At 45.8% G+C, this 23,045-nt stretch overlaps 1 protein-coding gene across 7 annotated transcripts in view; it reads left to right on the top strand.

Annotated features, from left to right (window-relative positions):
• Positions 1-23,045, top strand: part of BLNK (B cell linker) — a 319,789-nt gene that overhangs the window by 197,229 nt on the left and 99,515 nt on the right. For all 7 annotated transcript variants that reach the window (XM_068258679.1, XM_068258680.1, XM_068258681.1 and 4 more), the window contains one exon: positions 17,334-17,399. In XM_068258679.1, the coding sequence (XP_068114780.1) occupies positions 17,334-17,399 (66 nt within the window). The remainder of the gene's footprint in view (positions 1-17,333; positions 17,400-23,045) is intronic.

Raw genomic sequence — 23,045 nt, 5'->3', positions numbered from 1 at the left:
CAGAAGGACACACTACTGGGCCCTTGGAGAAAGAAACCCAGGGTTGTATAAAGAATCAGTATGCCCTCATTAAACACATATTTACAATAGTAAAACAAACCATACTAAGATTCTGAATAACAATGACATTAACCTTTCAGCAAGGTAAGTTTGGAGATTGTTTCAAGAAACAAAAAAAAACTAGGGCCATACTACCCGACTCAGGGTACACATTTGAGAAAATGTGGTCCCCTCTCATAAACAGTTGCTCCTCACAAGATGTAAACCGATACAATTGCGCTGTGAGGTCATAATTAGACATGATTAAAGAGACTCTGAAGCGAGAATACATCTCGCTTCAGAGCTCATAGTTAGCAGGGGCATGGGTGCCCCTGCTAAACCGCCGCTATCCCACGGCTAAACAGGGGTCCCTTCACCCCCAAACCCACCCCCGAAAACCTTGGTCGTAGATTTAGTCGTTCCTGGAGGCAGGGCTAACGGCTGCAGCCCTGCCTCCAGTCGCGTCTATCAGCGGCGCATCGCCGCCTCTCCCCCGCCCCTCTCAGTGAAGGAAGACTGAGAGGGGCGGGGGAGAGGCGGAGATACGCGCTGACAGAAGCGCGTGGGGCAGGGCTGCAGCGGTTAGCCCTGCCCCAACCAGGAAGAGGGGATGCACTGCACGGAGGGGGATTTGGGCGTGAAGGGACCCCCGTTTAGCGGCGCGATAGCGGCGGTTTAGCAGGGGCACACATGCCCCTGTTATCTATGAGGTCTGAAGCGAGATTTATTCTCGCTTTAGACTCTCTTTAATGCTTATTCTTTTACAACTTGATGCCATTTGTATGCAGCTCGACCAATTAAAAACCCCGTTCCTGACATTTTGGATGGGCCCAATTCCATATTGTATACAAATTGCCCCTCAAATTTAGCACTTCATTAATTATTGTTGGCAACACTGTGTGGAACTCACAGCGATAAGGATGTTGGTCAGCAATAAGAACCTAGAATAGGTTCTAATCTCTTTACCACACTGTTAAAGAAAATCTGAAGCAAAGCTGACAGAAGGGTTAAATACTTCGCCTATTTAGAGGGAAGGCTCTGGATCTCAAAGAACCTTCACAGTCTTCTCTCCGTTGCCCCTGGCCCATCACTGTGCCCTGCTGACATTACATGCTTTCAGGACTCTTCAGAAGTCTTCAGAAGATGGGCACACCAATACTGGGCCTGTGTGAGCTCGGACCCACTCGTCTTTGCAGGTACTTAAGGGTGCGAGTACTTCCAAAGCCTTTACTAGGACTCCTGAAGGCAAATTCAACCAGTTGGTGGAATACCTTCAATGAGGGTACAGCAGTGGACCGGGGGCACAGAGACAAGACCTGTATCTATAACCCTTATCCTAAGTAAGACTTTCATGGAATTCCATAGTTTTTATGTTGTGTTTACAGGTTAAAATCTACAGTAAGGCCCCGTTCACACTGCACGCGTTTCCAGCCGCGTTTTGGAAACGCGTGCAGGTGGCCGACACGCACGACATCAGATATTGCATAGAGTGCAATGTCTGATGTTCACACTGCATGCGTTCCGGACCTGTGCGGTCCGGGAACGCATGCTGCATGCATTTTTTGTAAAAACGCGTGGCTGTCCCATTCACTTTCAGTGAATGGGATCAGCCACGCAACGCACAGAGACGCACATGACGTGCGTTCCTGTGCGTTGTGTTCTGAACGGAACGCGCCTGCGTTCTGTGATGTGAACGGGGCCTTAAAGAGACTCTGTAACAACAAAAACCTCCCCTGGGGGGTACTCACCTCGGGTGGGGGAAGCCTCCGGATCCTAATGAGGCTTCCCACGCCGTCCTCTGTCCCACGGGGGTCTCGCTGCAGCCCTCCGAACAGCCGGCGACAGAGCCGACTGTAGCTTCAATATTTACCTTTGCTGGCTCCAGCGGGGGCGCTGTGGCGGCTTTCGGCACGGAAATAGACGGAAATACCCGATCTCCGTCGGGTCCGCTTTACTGCGCAGGCGGCGGAAACTTGCGCCTGCGCAGTAGAGCAGACCCGACGGCGATCGGGTATTTCCACCTACTTCGGAGCCGACAGCCGTCAGAGTGCCTGCGCAGGAGCCAGGAAGGTAAATATTACGTCACCGCTGCACGGAGGGCTGCAGCGAGACCCCTGACGGATGGAGGACGGCGTGGGAAGCCTCATTAGGATCCGGAGGCTTCCCCCACCCGAGGTGAGTACTCCCCAGGGGACGTTTTGTCGTTACAGTTCTTCTTTAAGGTTTTGCCTGTCTCTGGTACATGAGGGTAGATTTCTTAACATTATTTAGCCCACATACAGATAAACCTTAAACGATTCAACTGTCTAACTGTTCCCTGCACCTAAACCTCATATACATGCTAGATGGCTCTTGGCTGAGGCAGCCAACCAAGGCCCTATCCCATAGTCACATTAATCCATGCCATGCACTGATGAGGACCAGAAAGTCTGAAACAGCTGTGTGCATGTTGGATTGGTGTGGCTTTGTAAAACTTATCAACTGGCTTTGTAAAATGTATGAACACCAGCGGTTCTGAGTGTTTGCCAGGCATTCAGGGACATAAAGAGATCATTTGTAAGTTTGGGAGTAAAGCATCATGGGAAAATACACTTGCTTATTTAAGAAGGCAAAATTATATTTAGGATTGCTTTTTAGTAAGAGGACTTTTTTTTTTTTTTCTTTTTAGCTCATTTTACTCTCCTAGTAGTTCTGGGTCAACATGAGCTCTCTGAGTATTCTGTAAATAGTTATCAGCGACAACTATTATTATTATAGTTACAGTATTATTTATTGGATTTATTTAGGGGTGACAGACAACAAAATACAGGTGATGAGCAATAACCTACACAATGCCAGATCATACTCTGGAGTAGTCCCAATGATAAAAGTTCATGTTATTCTGTGGATAGAGTGCACAATCAAGTATGATATACAAGGAGGGAGGGCACTGCCAAAAGCTTCCAGTCTAAAGGGAGGGGGTGGTGACATGATCAGATGGGGGCTGCCTCAAGAGGTTCTCAGCAGAGAGAGTTGAGGTATCAGCGGGGTGGCCGCCTTGAATAGGTGAGTTTTGAGGGCTTGTTTGAAGGTGTTGGGAGGGGGCAAGCTTGATGAACAGTGGGAGAGAATTCCACAGGATGGAGGCAGCTCTAGTGAAGTCCTGTAGTCTCGCATGGGAGTACAAGATGCATGGGGTGGTGAGGAGGAGATTGTTGGAGGAGCAAAGTGGCAGCCAGGTGTGTATCTGCTGACCAGGTCAGGCAGGACTCTTGTATTGATTTGTAGGACAGACATTGCCCTCAATTCACTAAGATCATGCTGGAGATAAGGCAAGAGAAAACTTACCTCCACATAAGAGAGAGTTATCTTATCTCTTCACTCCTTAAGTTACCTCCTCTGTAGTTAATTTACCTCCTCTGTAGTTATTTTCACATGCAGCTAATAAACAGCCTGTCTTTAACTCTGGAGTTATTTTAAGGATTGGATTGGAGAGTTAACTTAAAGACAGAAGCGTTAACTTTAGGCTTGCCTGAGGTAAAATGTTTCCTGAATACTACATGCCTTATCACCATGGTAACAACTCTAGAAGAGTTATTAACCACCCTGGCATTCTGATTAAATCGCCAGGGTGGCTGCGGGAGGGTTTTTTTTAAATAAAAAAAAAACTATTTCATGCAGCCAACTGAAAGTTGGCTGCATGAAAGCCCACTAGAGGGCGCTCCGGAGGCGATCTTCCGATCGCCTCCGGCGCCCAGAATAAACAAGGAAGGCCGCAATGAGCGGCCTTCCTTGTTTTGCTTATATCGTCGCCATAGCGACGAGCGGAGTGACGTCATTGACGTCAGCCGACGTCCTGACGTCAGCCGCCTCCGATCCAGCCCTTAGCGCTGGCCGGAACTTTTTGTTCCGGCTACGCTGGGCTCAGGCGGCTGGGGGGACCCTCTTTCGCCGCTGCTCGCGGCGAATCGCCGCAGAGCGGCGGCGATCAGGCAGCACACGCGGCTGGCAAAGTGCCGGCTGCGTGTGCTGCTTTTTATTTCATTAAAATCGGCCCAGCAGGGCCTGAGCGGCAGCCGCTGGCGGTGTTGGACGAGCTGAGCTCGTCCAGACCGCTCAGCTGGTTAAAGACAGGAGAAAAGCTTAGTGAATTGAGGCCATTGACACTACAGTCTGTCTGCAATTCTACTCCAGTGAAACTGTTTAGAGCCCTGGGCCCTTACGCAATTAACCTTTTCTCCTGAGTTTTCTCCTAGGTGATATTTTAACACCTTGGCAATAAAATGCCTTTTCAGCCACCAGCAAGCCAGACAATACTCAAAATAATTTTGATCGTACCTTTCACCTACTTTTTGATACTTTTTCAATTATAAAATGATTCAAAGTCATTTTAAAAAGACGTTTAAAAATTATCTCCAGGGAGAAATCTCAGGTGAAAAATGTAATTGCATATGGGCCCTGGGCCCATATGCAATTAACTTTTTCACCTGAGATTTCTCCTAGGACCTAGGTCAGGGGTAGGTAACCTATGGCTCGGAAGCCAGATGTGGCTCTTTTGATGGCTACATCTGGCTCACAGTTAGGGGTTGTTTCACTGAGCTACACTGCTCAAGCTGCGCTGCTTAGTGTGGCAGCGCAAATACAATTTTCAAAGTAGGCTGTAGCGTGCACTACTAACTTACTCAACCTACCCCAAAACAAATGGCTGCTCCAATTGTTCCACTCTGGACCCTGTCAGGTCCAGTGACTTTATAGGATGAGATCCCCGCACTTTGATTGACCCAATAGGCTGCCAGTCACGTGACAGGCAGCCTATTGGGCCAAAGTGCAGGAATCTTGTCCTACAAAGTGAATTAACCCCTAAATCAGCTAGCTAATTGTACAAGCTGTTAGTCGGTATTTCTCCTGTCTGGCTCTCGGGAAAATTGCTGATCTTGCTGAAATCCAAGAGAAGCTGAAGACGTGTCTGACACTTGCGCTGCCTGGTGGATCAACTGTGTACACATCACCATGGCAACAGGGACGTGAGCCCTCTGCTGCACATGCGCACTGTCCCAGTTTGAAACATATTGTATGGCTCTCACGGAATTACATTTTAAAATATGTGGTGCTTATGGCTCTCAGCCAAAAAGGTTCCTGACCCCTGACCTAGGCGATATTTTTTAACTTATCAATAAAATGCATTTTAAGCTACCAGAAAAGAAAATACTCAAAATAGCTTTTATAGCACTTTTTCATTTACTTTGGTACTTTTTGTAGTTGAAAAGTGCTGGAAAATTGTTTTAAATCGAAGATGAAAAATTATCTCCTGGGCTCATATGCAATTAACTTTTTCTCCCAAGATTTCTCCTTGGTAATATTTTCACACCTTGGGCCATATGCAATTCACTTTTTCTCCTGAGTTTACTCCTAGGAGATAATTTTTCATCTTTGATTTAAAATAACTTTTTAGTACTTTATAATGAAAAAAGTACCAAAAAGTAGGTTTAAAAAAGTGCTGTCAAAATTATTTTGAGTATTTGCTTGTTGGTGGTTTAAAAGGTATTTTATTTACAAGTTGTAAAAATTTCACCTCCGGTGAAAAAGTGAATTGCATACGGCCCCTTGTCATAAAATGCCTTTTAAACCGCCTGCAAACAAGAAAATATTCAAAATGATTTTGATAGTACTTTTTTTAGCTACGTTTTTGATACTTTTTAAATTGTGTAAACTTATTTTAAAGAGGAGAGAATTTATTTCCTAGGAGAAAAAGTTAATTGCATATGTGCCCTGAATTATTAACCGTTATGTGAAGAAGAAATGCAGGCTAACTTTATGTAGGAGTGTCACTTCAGGTACCCTTTATTTTTTTATTTTTTTTAAGAAACTAAAACAGATTTCTAGAGTTTAGCTTTAATACAAATGTATGACAATGTTTGTAAAGTTGTTAAAACTTTAATAAAAAAAAACACACTTCTGAAATAATATCATATGTCACAAGCAAATGATATTCTGGACAGCCTATATTTAGCAAGGAGTAATATATAATTACATAATCCTAAAATAATAAAATAAGTGGTCTCGGAATTTCTGCACATTTTCTAAAATGCGCTCTCAGCTGTTTCGCCAATTATACTGCCAATGGCTTTACTAATAATTATTGGAATTTAGCAGCCGTGGGTATAAAAGGAATAGAAGGCAGAAAATGCTATGTAATTAGGGAAAGTGTTTTTGGTTGTTTTTTTTGTGTGTGTGTTTTTTTTGTTAATTTTATCCTTCTGTATAATAGCAAGAGCTTTGCTAGGCAATTATACATTTTCTAGCACTTATTAGGTAAAAGTTACAAATGTAGCATTTTTAGGATGTCCTGGCGGGAAAGGCAATAGTGGTAGCAATGCTAAACTATGCATGTTAGAGAAATAATATGTAATTATGAGTAGGGTGATCTTTTTTTTTTTTTTTTTTTTTTTTTTTTAATGAGTACCTGTACACAGGGCAAGTCAGCAGAACTGGTGTCTGGAACTCAGAAAGCCAGACTGCTAGAAATCCCAGCGTGGTTTGTGTTGCATATGTAATCACTTATTTAGAGGGTCTATTTTATAAAGAGTGACGCATACAGACAATACCTGGGTCTGACTTCACTGGCGTTTTAAAGCAGAAGGTAGCTAAAGTTTCTATACAAGCTAATGCTGCACACATACCCCTCCATTCAGTGTGAAAATGAAAATGTTTTATCATTGATTTATAAAGCGCCAACATATTCTGTGGCGCTGTACAGAAACGTGGGGTACAGAACAATGCAGACCATGGTATATACCAATGTACAAAATACAGAGTTGGTACAAAATACAGAGTTGGTAATTACAATGACAAGTTTTATATGAATAAAATGTGTAGCAAATTCCAAGACACAAAAGGGTGGGAGAACCTTGCCCTTGCGAGCTAAAATCTAAGGCTGGATGCACACCTAACATAACGTGAAGGCTGCATTTCATGTCATGTTTTATGTCAATAATGTGTGCGTTTTTACTGTGTTTTTGGTGCGTTTGTGATGCGTTTTTCAAGAATTTTGCGTGCGTTTTAATGCATTTGCGGTTCGCATATACAACGCATATGCGTTTTGTATGCATTTTCCATGCGTTTTATATTTCCATTGATGCAAATCACTAGAAGGACAACAGGCAGCGGAAATGCAGCAAAAAAATTATTTTGGGGGAAAACGCTTATTAACCACTTGAGGACCCACCCTTTACCCCCCCTTAAGGACCAGCGCTGTATTCTGTGAGCTGTGCTGGGTGGGCTCTGCAGCCCCCAGCACAGATCAGAAGGCACGCAGAGCGATCAGATCGCCCCCCTTTTTTCCCCCCTATGGGGATGATGTGCAGGGGGGGTCTGATCGCTCCTGCTGGTGGCATGTTGCGGGGGGGGGGCACCTCAAAGCCCCCCTTTGCGGCGACATTCCCTCCCCCTCCCTCTCCTACCTGTCCCCCCAGTGATCCGGGCTGCACAGGACGCTATCCGTCCTGTGCAGCCAGTGACAGGACGTCCCCTGTCACATGGCGGCGATCCCCGGCTGCTGATTGGCCGGGGATCGCCGATCTGCCTTACGGCGCTGCTGCGCAGCAGCGCCGTACAATGTAAACAAAGCGGATTATTTCCGCTTGTGTTTACATTTAGCCTGCGAGCCGCCATCGGCGGCCCGCAGGCTATTCACGGAGCCCCCCGCCGTGAATTGACAGGAAGCAGCCGCTCGCGCGAGCGGCTGCTTCCTGATTAATCAGCCTGCAGCTGGCGACGCAGTACTGCATCGCTGGTCCTGCAGCTGCCACTTTGCCGACGCACGGTATAAGCGTGCGGTCGGCAAGTGGTTAAAATGCGTATACCATTGCGTTTCCATTGACTTTCACTATGTGCGTTTTTGATGCGTCTGTGAATATTATGCAACAAAACCAGCCATTTTAAAAACACAGGTTTGAAAGTGCATAGAAAACCCATATGCGTTTTTATATGCATTTTCCTGCGGCCCATAGACTTCCATTAGCGGCAAAATCGCAGCGGTTTACCCAACGCTAGCATTTCTGCTATGTGTGCACCTAGCCTCAAGGAATTGGGGGGGGTTAAGTGAGGGGTTTAAGTGCGTGTGTGTATACTGTATATCTATATACACTAAGAATTATAAAGTGGCCATACTGCAAGATATAGTATTTTTAGGATTAGAAGATGCTCCGGACCATAAGATGCACCTGGGTTCACAGGACCAAAACCAGGGAAAAAATATACTAAACCTGGTGCGCTCATGGTGCGGGATGTCTTATGGACATTTCCCCCTGATTTATTATGTCCCCCTTCGGCCTTCCATGTACCTCCTTATATCCTCCTCTGTCCTCCTGTATCCCCCTGTCTCCTCCTCCTCTGTCCTCTTCCTGTATCCCCGTCTCTTCCTCCTCTGTCCTCCTCTATCCCCGTCTCTTCCTTCTCTGTCCTCCTGTATCCCCGTCTCTTCCTCCTCTGTCCTCCTGTATCCCCCTGTCTCCTCCTCCTCTGTCCTCCTCCTGTATCCCCGTTTCTTCCTCCTCTGTCCTCCTGTATCCCCCTGTCTCCTCCTCCTTCTCTGTTCCCCTGTTGCATGGAATTCTGTGCAGCCAGTATGGTGCATGCTGCTCCGGATTAGCTGGTGCAGAAGTAGCCGCACATAGACTTAAACAGGCAAGCAATCTACCAGTCGGTTGATGTGGTGCTGCGCTAGAACCGCCAATCATGGCCACTGTCTGCCCACTTTCTTAACTGGAGCCGATGGTCTTGTGGGCAAGACCACAGTTTCATCATTGGGGCCAATCACTGCACTCCCTCAGTGATAAGCCCCAGGGACCCAACCCTAAAAGGCGTTAGTGCTATCCATATATGCCACCGTACCACCCATGAAGCAGGATAAAGCTGGACTTAACGCAATCCTAAAGTCACAAACGCACCCAGTGTGGATTCATTTGTTTACAACCATACTCCGAGACAGGAGATAAAGATGGACCCTGCACTGGAATGGTGTGCTGGAGAAGGATCCTACAGTTTTAAATATATAACGTATGCACTAGTCACTAGGGAGCTGTATGGGGAAGGGAGAGGGGATCAGTGCATGTAAAATTAGGGCGTGGCTAAAGGTGTGGCAGGGGCGTGTCTTAGTGTCCCTTTTTTTTTCCCTGGCTTCAAAAGTTGGGAGGCATGCAACAACTGCATGGACTGCAGAAAGTGCATGGTGGGGAGGGGCTTCCGTAGAACGATGACTCTTTGAAGATTGCTCTATTTAATTTGCGCCTATTATTCAGAAGAGCCAGACGCTGAAGCTGATTTTCAATGTATTATAAATAAGGTCTCTTTGCTACACTTATTGCACAACCTGCTTGATATAATATGTATTGCAAGGCATGCTGTGCGCAATAAAACGCACGTTATGTCACTGCTTGAATTTCTATGGTAACTACATGGTATTTTGCACATATTTTTCATAAGCATGCTGCAAACAGCACATTGAGAGAATGCAGTTCATTGCAGGATAGAGATGTGAACATGCCTATGGAGAGTTATGGGCAGTTCATTCACGTTCACTTATATGTTGTGTTATTGTGCAACATGCATAATGTTCAATAAGGAATTGCTGTGCATTCCCTCTATACTGTGCACAGTGCTGAAAAGCACTGGAGTTGCAAAAGTGTGTACCGTATATACTTGCATGTAAGCCGACCCGCATATAAGCCGAAGCACCCACTTTTCCCTCAGAAACCAGGAAAAAGTGACTCGCGTATAAGCTTTCTTCAAAGTATAGCCCCCTCCACAGTATCCAGATGTGCCTCCAGTACAAGTCACCCTTCCACCCCATAGCCAGATGTGCCCCAAGGATGATACAGCTGTGTCTCAAGACTCCACTATGGAGTACGATGGCATCATAGATATGAGACACAGTGATTGCCACAAAGGAAGAATCCCCAATCATTGCACCGCTGACACGTTGCTTGCATGTTCCACTCCACAAGCCAGGGGACACAGGTAGTCCTGAGAAGCACATTCTGCACACATGTTGCAGGGGATGGGGGGGCACGGACACAGCAGGGAGGCAGCTGGCAAGAGTAGGATCACTAGCGCACAATCCTTACACTCCTCTGTCAGTAACAAAACCTGCTCCACCATCTGTTCAGCTCAACTGACTCGCATATAAGCCGAGGGGGTAATTTTTAAGCACACTTTTCCCTGAAACATTAGGCTTATACGCGAGTATATAAGGTATTTTAATATGATTATCTGATAAGGGAAACTGGCTTGTATTTATGATGATTTGAGCAAGTGGGAAAAAAATTAGTTTTGACGAAAACTTAGTAAATCTTAGATTCTTCCAGCAAGGCTTGTTGTTATACACAAAACAAGGTTGTAATAGGTCAGAATTCTTACAGCAGCGAACCTGAGGTGAGAGAGATATGGAAGCTGTCATGTTTATTTCCTTTTAAGTAATGCACATTGCCTGGCTGGCCTGCTGAACCTCTGCCTCTATTACTTTGAGCCATAGACCCTGAACAAGCATGCAGATCAGATGTCTGTCAAATCTGACTGGATTGGCTGCATGCTCGTTTCAGGTGGGTGATTTGGACCCTACTGACCAGAAAGATCAGCAGGGCTGCCAGGCAACTGGTATTGTTTAAAAGGAAATGTATATGGCAGCTTCCATAGATTCACACCTCAGGTTCTTTTTAAAGGGAACCTAAACTGAGAAGGGATATGGATGTTTGCTGTTAAACAATACCAGTTGCCTGGCAGTCCTGCTGATCTCTTTGACTGCAGCAGTGGCTGAGCAACAGACCTAAAACAAGCATGCAGCTAATCCAGTCTGACTTCAGTCAGAGCACCTGATCTGCATGCTTGTTCAGGGGCTGTGGCTAAATGTATTAGAGACACAGGATCAGCAGGAGAGTCAGGAAACTGGTATTATTTTAAAAGGGAAAATCCATATCTTTCTCTGTTTAGGTTCCCTTTAAGTATTGTTGCTACTCAATCAACTGACGGCAAGGCCTGGGGCCACTGACAGGTTTTGCAACGGTAACCGATCGCCGGCAATCTGCTGTTGCAACTTGTAGTTGTACATACCTTTTTTATATGATCTGTAGGCACTTTTTATGGGGCATGCCTTATAACTGCATATTTTGTCTATAACTGTCACCATGGGGTGAAATGTTTGCAAGCAGATGACAATACAAAAATCAATAATAAAAATAATGTACCAGTACGTAGCTTTTAACAGTAATGTTTTGAAGTCTGGGTACTGTTTGTGACAACAGCAAATCCTGCTTGTGGAACAGGTACAGAATAATAAAAGCTTTGAAACTGAACAAAAGCTCATGTTTCCTCTGAAAATATTTGTACTTGGGAAAGCTGACGTCTATTCCATTATAAGGCAGCGGGCATAGCGGGAGATTAGTGTTTGGCGGGCTATGTTTGTGTGCAGTACCAACATGCAGCCACAATCCATCCATTGTGGACTGTTTATCATAGACCTGTACAGACAGGAATGATCAGAGTCATGGCGATGTGCCTGGTCTAATAACGGAAACTCTTGGCTCATATGTATAAATGAGAATTTATTACAGTTATTAAAACGGTCTCAATAAACAAGGTATTACCATATTCGTTTCATGACAGCAAATCAAGGTGGACCGTGCTGGGCTTAAAGCAAACCTAAAGCAATCCGTTTGAACAGTATTCGTTCCATTTCACTTGCGGTCCGCTTTTTAACGCTAATGTGAATCGGGCCTTATCGTTTACTCTCTGGGTTTTTTTGTTTGTTTTTTTTTTACTTTTTTGCATATCCTATATTTACATTAGGAAAGTAAATGTAGAATAATTCACTTCTAAGGTGCATGGTGATAAGTTCAGGGGCGATAGGGAAATAACCAACCTTGTAAATAGTTTTCATTCCTTCTTTTCTTTTGTTAATGTGTACACTTGTCTTTTAAAGTGGAATTACGGTCTAGCACAACCTTCAATCTATATATATTGGGCTACGTGCCTCAAACTTCAAGCAAGAAGTAGTAGCGCCCTGCCCCCAGGGGCGGTCCAAGCAAGAAGTAGTAGCGCCCTGCCCCCAGGGGCGGTCCTACACTTGCCGCCGAGCTGGAGAGGGTAGCGGGCAGGAAGGGGTATTGGGCACAGCGGCGGGGTGGGGGTCGCCCCCCCCCCCCCCCTCACCTGGATCCTTCATCTGCGCTCCCCCTCTAGCTTAAGTATAGAAGCAGCCGCCGCTATTAGTAAGAGGCAGTGGGTGGGAATGACTCGCCTCCACGTTCCAGCGTGCATTCCACTGTCCTCACTTCCTGCTATGCCGACCACTTACAATACAGTGGGCGGCATTGCAGGAAGTGACGACAGTGGAACGCACGCTGGAACGCGGAAGAGGTGAGTCATCCCTGCCCGCTGCCTCTTACTAATAGCGGCAGCTGCTGCTGAACTTAACCACTTTACCAACGCGGGTGCGTGTATCTACGCCCCTTTTAACACCCTTTCCTCACCAGGGGCATAGATACAAGCACCCCCGCCGCTGTCTGCGCTCCCGTGCTCGTGCATGCAGCCGCCCGCTCGCCTGGAGATCAATGAATGGGAAAAAAACGTTCCCGTTAGTCGATCTAAACCCCTCAGCAATGATCGGCTGCTTCTATGAAAAGCAGCGTGATTATTTTGAAAAAAAAAAAGTTTCCCAGCCTCATTGCACTTCCTGTAAGCAGACTTCCTACGCTTACAGGACGCTTGCACAAAAAATTACTGTGGCCATCTTGTGGCCAAATAGTAAAACTACACCCAAAACATTTTTCATATATAGTGTTATATTATAAATTAACTCATTACCTCCCACATTCCCCATTTTTTTTGTTGGTTTTTTTTGTAATAAAAAGAAAAAAAATTACAATTAAAAAAATACATAAATAGTTACCTTAGGGACTGAACTCTTTAAATATTTATGTGAAGAGGGTATAACACTGTTACTTTATAAACTATGGGCTTGTAATTAGGGATGGGCGCCAAACATTGTGATAGGGACATAATTTAAACGGTGTAATAACCGGGACAAATGGGCAAATATATTTCATGGGTTTTAATTACAGTAGCATGCATTATTTAAAAACTATAATGGCCAAAAACTGAAAAAAAAAATTCCCACATTTTTTTCCTATTTTCCCATTAAAACATATTTAGAATAAAATAATTCTTGGCATAATGTCCCACCTAAAGAAAGCCTAATTGGTGGCAAAAAAAACAAACAAGATATACTTCATTTCATTGCGATAAGTAATGGTAAAGTTTTAGACGAATGAATGGAAGGAGCGCTGAAAGGTGAAAATTGCTCTGGTGCTCAAGGGGTAAAACCCGTCAGTTGTGAAGTGGTTAAGCTAGAGGGGGAGCACAGATGCGGGACCCAGGTGGGGGAGGGGGGTCCCCCCCCCCCCCGCCGCTGTGCCCAATACCCTCTTCCTGCCCGCTACCTTCTTTATGCGGCGTATGCTACGCCGCGGGGCTGCTAGTAAACATTTATTTCTCTAGTACTTGGTTACCTCTTGCCAGTGCTGATTTCTGGAAAGGCCACAAAGGTCCGGGCCTTAGGCAGATGCTGTCCAAGGGGGCGTCTGAACATGAAAAAGGAGGGTTTCTACATATGAAAAAGGAGTCTGCAAATGGGGAACACATGAAAAAGGAAAAGTGATCCCTAAGAGAGCTGTTCACGGAAGAGAGAGACTGCTGTACATGGATGATACATGTGGAAGAGGTGGCTGCACATGGAATGGGAGGGGCACTGCTGCACATGGAGGAGCCAAAACATACTTGGCCTAGGGGCACGTAAAGTATAGATCTGGCCTTGCCTCTGGCCCACATCTTTCTCCATTAAGGCCACTTTCCCACAACCGTGTTTGGCAGCTCAGCCTCCCATCTGTCGCAATTAATGCAGCCGAATGGCATCGTTTGTAATGCAGGTACCCAGCAGCAAGAAAGTGCCTTGTGTGGCGTCTTGCATGCAGCTGGGTTCATATGTGGCTCATATGAGTGCAGTGGCTGCCTCTGAACTGCCTGTGCCGAGTGCTAGCTGCTCCCATGCAGCTTACCGACTTACTTGTGCCGTGTAAAAGTGGCCTGAGACACTTAAAGTGTACCTGAGATGGGGCCACAGTAAAAAAAAATCTGCATACCTGGGGCTTCCTCCAGCCCCCTCCGGCCTGATCACTCGCACGCCGTCCTTTCCCAACTCCCCATTCGTCTGCAACTGGTCCCGGGAAAATCCTCCAGTTGAGGCCAGTCAGTGCAGGTGCAGTCCAGCCAGGTACGCTTCCTCATCTCGCTCGTAGTAGTAGTAGTAGTACTTCACAGGCGCAGAGTGCTCCCGCTGACGTGAAAGTGGTGGCAGTGCATCCTAGCCGTGCATGCGCAGTTCGCCCCGGACCTGAGGACTTTCCGGGGCCAGTTGCGGATGAACGGCAATCTGAAAGTGGACCAATTAAGTCCCATTACGGTGGTATTTGATTGGTCTACTTTCAAGTTGTGTATATTTACATACAAAATCTTCATAATCTTATCAATTTGGAAGTATTTGCATCTCATTGACTATCTGTACTGAGACACATCCTTCACTATGTACTTTGTCAGCAGAGTTCCCAGGATTGCTTGTGTTCTCCATTGTATTGCTACCTAGAAAAACCTTAGTAAATCAGGGCCATTTTATTATAAAATATGGCAACGCGTTTCGCACGATGATCCTGCTTCTTCAGGTCAATAATGATTTGTGCCCAGTGGCTGCACTGTAACAGGTATGAGCTCCTCCTTTGCTAAGTGTGGTTGAAATCCTGCATCACAAGTTCAAAGTCTCTTTTTTCTCTCCAGTTTTGAATGTCTGATCACATGATTCTCTAATACTTCTGGAAACTTGAAATGTATAAAAATGAAACTCCAGAAGATTTGATTGAAAGTGAGAAAAGATAATGTGGGAGTCTATTCAGAAACAAAAAAAAAACAGCGCTGTATTTTGCAATGTGGGTCTTTCTTTGAAATTCACACCAGTTCGATAGCAGTTATATTAGTGAATGTCAGAACGCATTTTGCTTTCATTTCCCTAAATACGTTTCCTGCTTGTGAGGTGGCTCCAGGTGTTCTTCATGAATGTGGCTCAGGCTTGAGTTATAGGTCACGCATGGTTGTTATTACCCAGCCTCTCTGAATGAATTGCTGATATTGGCCACGCGCCTGCAAATCGTGATTGTTCAACGACTGCTTCTTTAAAATGATCACATCTATGGACAATCTAGCTGGCTAATGAATAATGCATTTTAAGCAAACTGTGTAATGCACATAATGCTAATAATGCACCCTATCCTAATCAGGTACCATTTGAGAAATTAAACTAAACGTGAAGTTGTAGCATGGTTGTCGATATCTAAGGGCCAGAGCCCTTTTCCATGAGCAGCTGATAGGCAGTGAAGACAGTCGAACTCTCGCCACTGCTTGATGCTGCCCAGTAACTGCTTGCTGAGCCGCCGCTGAGTGAAATGTATACTTAAAGTGGAGCTGTCAGCCATACTATCTCAGAAAAAAACACATATATAAGTAGATAAATACTTAGCATATGTATTGCTCTGTTCACGTTTTTGATTTTAGTGATTTTGCTATAGTAAAAAAAAAGAGAAAATCAATCCTCCTTAGTAGTTTCCATTTTGTCTGTGTCTATCTTGAAGCCAATACTGATGTAATTTCTTCCCTTACTCTGTCTTCAGACACTCCCACCCAGCTCTGCAGTAGAAAGTGCATTGAGAAATATTGGCCAGAGAGGAACAGAGGTGTGGGTGGGAAAACAGGAGGGAAAGAGGCTTCAGCCAATCGGGCTGTATTAGTTAAGTCTGAGGGGAATGTAAAGAAGAAAAAAAGAAAACCCAGCATGCCCCGCAACTTCTTTTGTGCAGCCGATGAACCAAATAAGAGTCCGGGAAACTGAGGAATAATGTTTTATGGAGAAGACAAAGCGTGATTTTTTTTAACTTTTGGATTGCCTGGTTAGCATCCTTATTGTGTACCGGATAAAAGTAAAGAATTGATTTTTTTATTTTATGCCCGACAGTTACTCTTAAACCACTTGAGGACTGCAGTGTTAAACCCCCCTAAAGACCAGGCACTTTTTTTATTAAATTGGCCACTGCAGCTTTAAGGCCAAGCTGCAGGGCCACACCACACAGCACACAAGTGATTTCCCCCCTCTTTTCTCCCCACCAACAGAGCTGTCTGTTGGTGGGGTTTGATTCCCCCCCCCCCCCCCCGGCTTCAGCCTATGACAGCCGATCACTGCCCAGCATATGGAGGGGACAGCCGTGTCACACGACTGTCTCCAGTACAGCGCTGCTGCTGATTGCAGGGCTGTACCACTAATTAGACGGCGATTACACCGTCTAACAGTCCCCCAAGCGGCTATCGCCACTCGGAGACTGAAGGCGGAGCTCCGCTCCGCCTGCCGAGCAGGAGGTGCGCGCGCAGCCAGCTCGCAATCTCCTGCAAAACAGAGCCCCAGGACTTTACGCCAATCGGCGTTAGGCGGTCCTGGGGCTGCTGCTGCGCCCACGTCCATCGGCGTGACGCGGTTGGCAGAAGGTTAAAGGGAACAAAGGTAAGAGGGATATGGAGGGTGTCATATTTATTAACCTCCCTGGCGGTATGATATGTGCGGCGCGCGGCCGCGGGAGGGTTTTTTTTCAACTTTTTTTTTTTTTTTTGAAGCATGTTGCTAGCCTAGCGCTTGCTACATGCTTCCCCCCTCCCTGCGGCGTCCCATAATGAAATCCCATTCTGAACGGGATTTCCTTGAGGGCTTCCCCCGTCGCCACGGCGACGAACGGAGTGACGTCGTGACGTCACAGAGAATCCCGATCCACCCCAAGGCTGCGCAAGGGGTATGCGGGGGGGGGGGGGGGACACGGCCTGTATAGCGGCGGGTAGAGGCGCATTGGCGGCGGGCGGCGGCGATCAGACCAAACACGCAGCTAGCAAAGTGCTAGCTGCGTGTTTGAAAAAAAAATTATGTAAATCGGCCCAGCAGGGCTGGCTGACTCGCACTACTTGTCCCAGAAGATCAACAGGGCTGCGAGGCAACTGGCATTGTTCACAAGGAAATAAAAATGTCAGCCTCTGTATCCCTCTCGCCTCGGGTTCACTTTAAGGTTTTCTTATTGTTATTATAAAGTTTGTGAATGATTACATACAGTATGTTAATGTTACATTTCTCTAAGATCCTGAAATTCAGTAGCACTTAATAGTTTCTATTTCCTCTTACATAGGCAGCTTCAGAAAATGATGCATGAAATAAAGAACAACGAACGTGGAATTGTGCAAAGATTCAAAAAGTAAGTGATTCACTATTCTAATATTCTAATGCCTTCTGTTATCTTCTTCTGGGAGTTACACCTGTGTCTGCTTCACTGTTTGGAGCTTTGTCATTAACCACCCTGGCGTTCTATTAAGATCGCCAGGGCGGCTGCGGGAGGGTTTTTTTTAAATTAAAAAAAAACTATTTCATGCAGCCAACTGAAAGTTGGCTGCATGAAAGCCCACTAGAGGGCGCTCCGGAGGCGTTCTTCCGATCGCCTCCGGCGCCCAGAATAAACAAGGAAGGCCGCAATGAGCGGCCTTCCTTGTTTTGCTTAGATCGTCGCCATAGCGACGAGCGGAGTGACGTCATGGACGTCAGCCGACGTCCTGACGTCAGCCGCCTCCGATCCAGCCCTTAGCGCTGGCCGGAAATTTTTGTTCCAGCTACGCTGGGCTCAGGCGGCTGGGGGGACCCTCTTTCGCCGCTGCTCGCGGCGAATCGCCGCAGAGCGGCGGCGATCGGGCAGCACACGTGGCTGGCAAAGTGCCGGCTGCGTGTGCTGCTCTTTATTTGAACAAAATCGGCCCAGCAGGGCCTGAGCGGCAGCCATCGGCGGTGATGGACGAGCTGAGCTCGTCCATACCGCTAAGATGGTTAAGGAAACATGTAAAGCTGGCCATACACTAATAGATTTCCACCTAATGTTCTAAGACAATCAGAATTAGGTTTATTCGCCAGGTACAGAGGGTTTGGACATGGAATTACGGTATTTTTGGCACAATCAAGCTCAGTAGTACAATAGACAGATATACAGTAGTAGCACAATGGGTAGTGATATGTAGGAATGAACAGAGGCACCAAAAGAATAAAAGTAGCTAAAACTTATAAAACCGGGGAAGCAGTGGTGGAGTTTCCACCTCCAAGCAGACACAGAAAAAGGTTGATATATCAACAAACAGATATATTTATACAGTTAAAGAGAGAGAATTTTGGTCTGACGTGTAATATAAACATACAAATACTTTATTATCTCATAGAAGGGGAATGGGATAGGGACATAGATTTAAAATTAGGGAAGGGATGTTGCGGAGTCAAAAATAACAATATTCATGGCCGGCCATACAATCATGACACATCACTCACTCCAAGCATACCAAAAACCCCTCTATCTAGAGGGCCCCCAACGACAAAAAGACTACCTACCCGCTCAGCCTATGAGCAAATTAAACAGCGCTGTGGAAACTTGCTTCCAGACTGGTGAGATCCATCCTGTTTTGCTATGACATGCATGCGCTTTTACTGCTTGTGGATACTTGCTAAAAGCCTATTTGAGGAGAGTCATCATACCTCTATACCTCTATCTTTTCATGCATGGCTGTATGCTGCCTATTGAAGCCTATTGGAGCCATACTAACGAAATGTATCGTGCCTTGCATGCCCTTATATGATAAATGCTATTAATCAGTACCATCCATTGCTATCATTCCTGCTGGATCCTCTGCATGGACAATAGCTAATTATTTGAACGCACACATTGAGAATGATGATATTGCTTCATGCTGCATTTTCTCTATGCAAATTACCTCAGCGCTGAGACCCATTAGGCTAGATACAGGGGTTTTTGGTATGCTTGGAGTGAGTGATGTGTCATGATTGTATGGCCGGCCATGAATATTGTTATTATTGACTCCGCAACATCCCTTCCCTAATTTTAAATCTATGTCCCTATCCCATTCCCCTTTTATGAGATAATAAAGTATTTGTATGTTTATATTACACGTGAGACCAAAATTCTTTGTCTTTAACTGAGTTACTATTAACTGGTTGTGTTAGTGGCAGATTGATAGATTTGTACAATTACCTTGGAGCCGGAGGCCGTGCTGGCAGGCCCCATATCCATGTTTATTTAATCTACTTTTGCGATAGATCCTTGATTGCCTTTAGATTTATTTATACACTCCAAGGGTTCAAAGCAACGGGTTTCGCAGGTATGACCCTGCTTCATCGGGCATTAAGGAATGGAGTACACAGCAGCATGCGTCTATGACTCAGCCAAGTGCCTCTGGCATGATGATCAGTTCTGTAGTTTTAGCCATGTTTAGGACAAGCTTGTTTGCCTTGCACTAGTTGCAGATATTCTCGATCTCTTGACGATATACTTGTTCATTGCTCTAGTCTATAAGGCCAGAGATGGTGATGTCATCTGCAAACTTGATGACCTTGACATAGTTATTCATTGAGGTGCAATTCCTTTCTGAAGGGAATTTATTTCCAAGGAATCGAGTCCTGCAATTAGCCATTGCACACAATTTCTGGATAGGGGCCAGGACAGTTGCCTACAAAGGCAAAAGCTAATTTGTTTGTCATTTTCAAAAATTACCCTGCTGCTGCAAGTCCTTATTCTAGAGGTGCTTTTATTACCTGAAGAAGTAGGTACAGTCTCGAGAAATGAGTTGTCTGACTACCCAGAATCACCAGGAGTCTATCGATAAACTTTTTTTTATCACTGTTGTTTGTGTCTTGTTTGAAGGTTAAACCAATGCTTACACTCCGTTTTAACCTGTTTTTAATCTTTTGAAATCATGTATTGGGCACCACCTGATTCCCTCTGTAGAGAGGTTGAAATTTCATGTACTCATAACTTATGTTTTTTTGGCGTCCAACCATAGCACCTGGACAAATCATTTTGTTCCAAGTGAGGACGGGGTCATTCTCCTCATCTGCAAATTGCAGTGATTGCCATGGCAACCTGGGTTTGCAACTACACCTGTATTACATATTTTGGTCAACATATAATGTGTTATATAATGTGTTGGCTCTGGATGTCCTAATATTATTATTATTTTTTTTTTAATGTTCCATGTAACTCATTTATCTCAAGTTCCCTGTCGCACATTTCTCGATGACTAAGTGTTCTTTCCAATACCCTTGTGCTGGGTGGTCCGCCCTGCTGATTTTTATGCTGGGAACACACAATAAGCTTTTTGGCAGATAGTCTCTATACATCATTTCTGACAGGTCCGATCTGATTTAAATTGTTTTTCTAATCGATCATAGAAGTGAATGGAAATTGATCGGAAAAACGATCGGCCAGAAAATCTGACGAAAAAACTCATTGTGTATTCCTAGCATATAGTGGCCAGCTGGCTATCACAATGTAGCCTTCCAATCTGTAGTGTTGATCTCCGCTTCTGTGTATTGGTAATATGCACTAGAAAGCTGAAGACACACTATAGGGCAGGGCTTTTCAACCTGTGGTACGCATACCACCAGTGGTACTTTGCTGTTGCCTGACACTTAACTGCCTGTCTGCTGCTTGTCCTCCACAAAGTTCTGCTCCCCCTTGCTCGCTACTAATGCAATCTGTAGGTTAGCAATCTAATTTTGACCCTTTTCCCCACCAATACTTCCTGCCCCCCTCCCCTTTCCCCACCAATACTTCCTGCCCCCCCCCCCCCCCCCCCCCACACACACACACACACACACACACACACACACACACACACACACACACACACACACACACACACTTTTCTTAAAGTGTTCCTTTAAGAGAAAAAGTGCTCCTGGGGGGGTACTTGCCTCGGGAGAGAGAAGCCTCTGGATCATAAAAAGGCTTCCCCCTTTCTCCTCAGTAGCGGGGATCCAGCGTTGGGACCCCCCAAAGATCTTCTTGTTGGCGTGCGTGTATGCGCAGTAGCGGCCCTTCACTCGGTGGAAAGAGCGGAGCCCGGTCGGGCCCAATCTACTCTGCAGGCACATTGTACCACCTTTATCGCCTGAAAATTTTCAAGTACCACCAATTAGTGAACAGGTTGAAAAGCCCTGCTATAGGGGACATACGTGTAAAGAAGGCATCGGGAGATTTGGGAGAAGGGTGAAGCCGAAAAACGTCTCACCTTACTGTGGCAAAGTTCCCGGCGGTGTGGATTACTATTTCCTCTCCAAACCTTCGTACAGTGGGGGTTATTATTATTTATTGTATTTATAAAGCGCCAACATATTACGCAGCGCTGCACAATAGATAAATGGGTTAACATACAAGGTAGAACATACAGAAACTCACAACAAAACAAGATCATGCAAATGATTTGATAACAATACAGAGTCATAGGTCAAAATAGAGACTGTTATAGTCCACAGGAAGGGTGATTGTCAGTAAGATTGCATAATCAAGCTGGAAACATTAGGGAGGAGGGCCCTGCCAGAGGCTTACAATCTAAAGGGTGGGGGTGGAGACAATAGGTGCATTTTTTGAGAGGGTGTCTAACAGAACATATTATGGTGCTGGTGTAGGGGGGTATGCAAGCGTGAAGAGGGGAGTCTTGAGATCTTGTTTTAAGGTATTAAAGGTGGGGGTGAGTCTGACGGCTGGTGGGAGCGAGTTCCAGAGAGTAGGGGCAGCCCTGGTGAAGTCCTGCAATCGTGCATGTGACTGAGTTATGCGTGGTGCGACTAGGCGCAGGTCATTGGAGGATCGGAGGGGGTGGGCTGGTATGTGCCTGTGGACAAGATCAGAGATGTAGGTCGGGCAGGTCTTGTGCACTGATTTGTAGGCCAAGCACAGGATTTTGAAATTGATCCTAAAGCTGATGGGGAGCCAGTGTAGTGCTTTACAGAGTTGTAGAGGCGGTGAGAAGAATGTATCAGTCTGGCTGCCGCATTGATTACCAATTGAAGTGGGGCAGTATGGTTAGAGGGGAGGCCAGACAAAAGAGAATTGCAGTAGTCTAGGCGGGAGATGACAAGGGCATGGATAAGGAGTTTAATGGTGTCAGGGGACAGGTAGGAGCGGATCTTGGAGATGTTGCGGAGGTGGAAGTTGCGGAGGTGGAAGTTGCAGGATCTGGCAATACTTTGGATGTGGGGTTTAAAGTAAAGTTCAGAGTCCAGAGTAACGCCTAGACAGTGGGCTTGGGAGGTAGGGCGGATGGTAGTATTTTCGATAGTGACGTGCAGATCGGGGGGGGGGGGGGGGGGTGCAGCTGTGCGGGGTGGGAATATTAGAAGCTCAGTCTTGTCCAAATTAAGCTTCAGGTACCTGCCAGCCATCCAGGAGGAAATGGATGTGAGGCAGGCGGAGACTTTGTCCATGGTAGAGGAGGAGAGATCTGGGGTGGGGAGATATACAGTATCTGGGTGTCATCGGCATGCAGGTGGTAATTGAAACCCATGGAGGAGATGATTTTGCCAATTGAGGCAGTATAGAGTGAGAACAGTAGTGGTCCTAGGATGGAACCTTGAGGAACACCAACTGAGAGGGGTGTAGGAGTGGAGGAGGAGCCATTGAAAAATGTTGTGAAGGAGCGGTTGGAGAGGTAGGAGGAGATCCAGGCTAAGGCTAGGTCCTGAATGCCCATTAGCTTCAGGGAGTGGAGGAGGAGGGAGTGGTCGACAGTGTCCAATGCCGAGGAAAGGTCCAGGAGGAGCAGGATGGAGTACTTGGCTTTGGAAAGGGCAAGGTCATTGACTACTTTGGTGAGGGCTGTTTCTGTAGAATGGGCTGTGCGAAAACCAGATTGCAGAGGATCGAGAAGGGAGTTGGAATTAAAGAAGTTGGTCAGGCATTGGTGGGTCAGGCGTTCAAGAATTTTCGAGGCAAAGGGGAGGAGAGAGATTGGGTCGGTAGTTGGATGGCAGAGCAGGGTCAAGTGAAGATTTCTTTAGCAGGGGAAGCACA

The sequence above is a fragment of the Hyperolius riggenbachi genome, chromosome 10 (assembly GCF_040937935.1).
Source record: "Hyperolius riggenbachi isolate aHypRig1 chromosome 10, aHypRig1.pri, whole genome shotgun sequence".
In the NCBI taxonomy this organism is placed as follows: domain Eukaryota; kingdom Metazoa; phylum Chordata; class Amphibia; order Anura; family Hyperoliidae; genus Hyperolius; species Hyperolius riggenbachi.
Note: the sequence above shows the minus strand (reverse complement) of the source record. Positions and strands in the feature narration are given on the sequence as shown.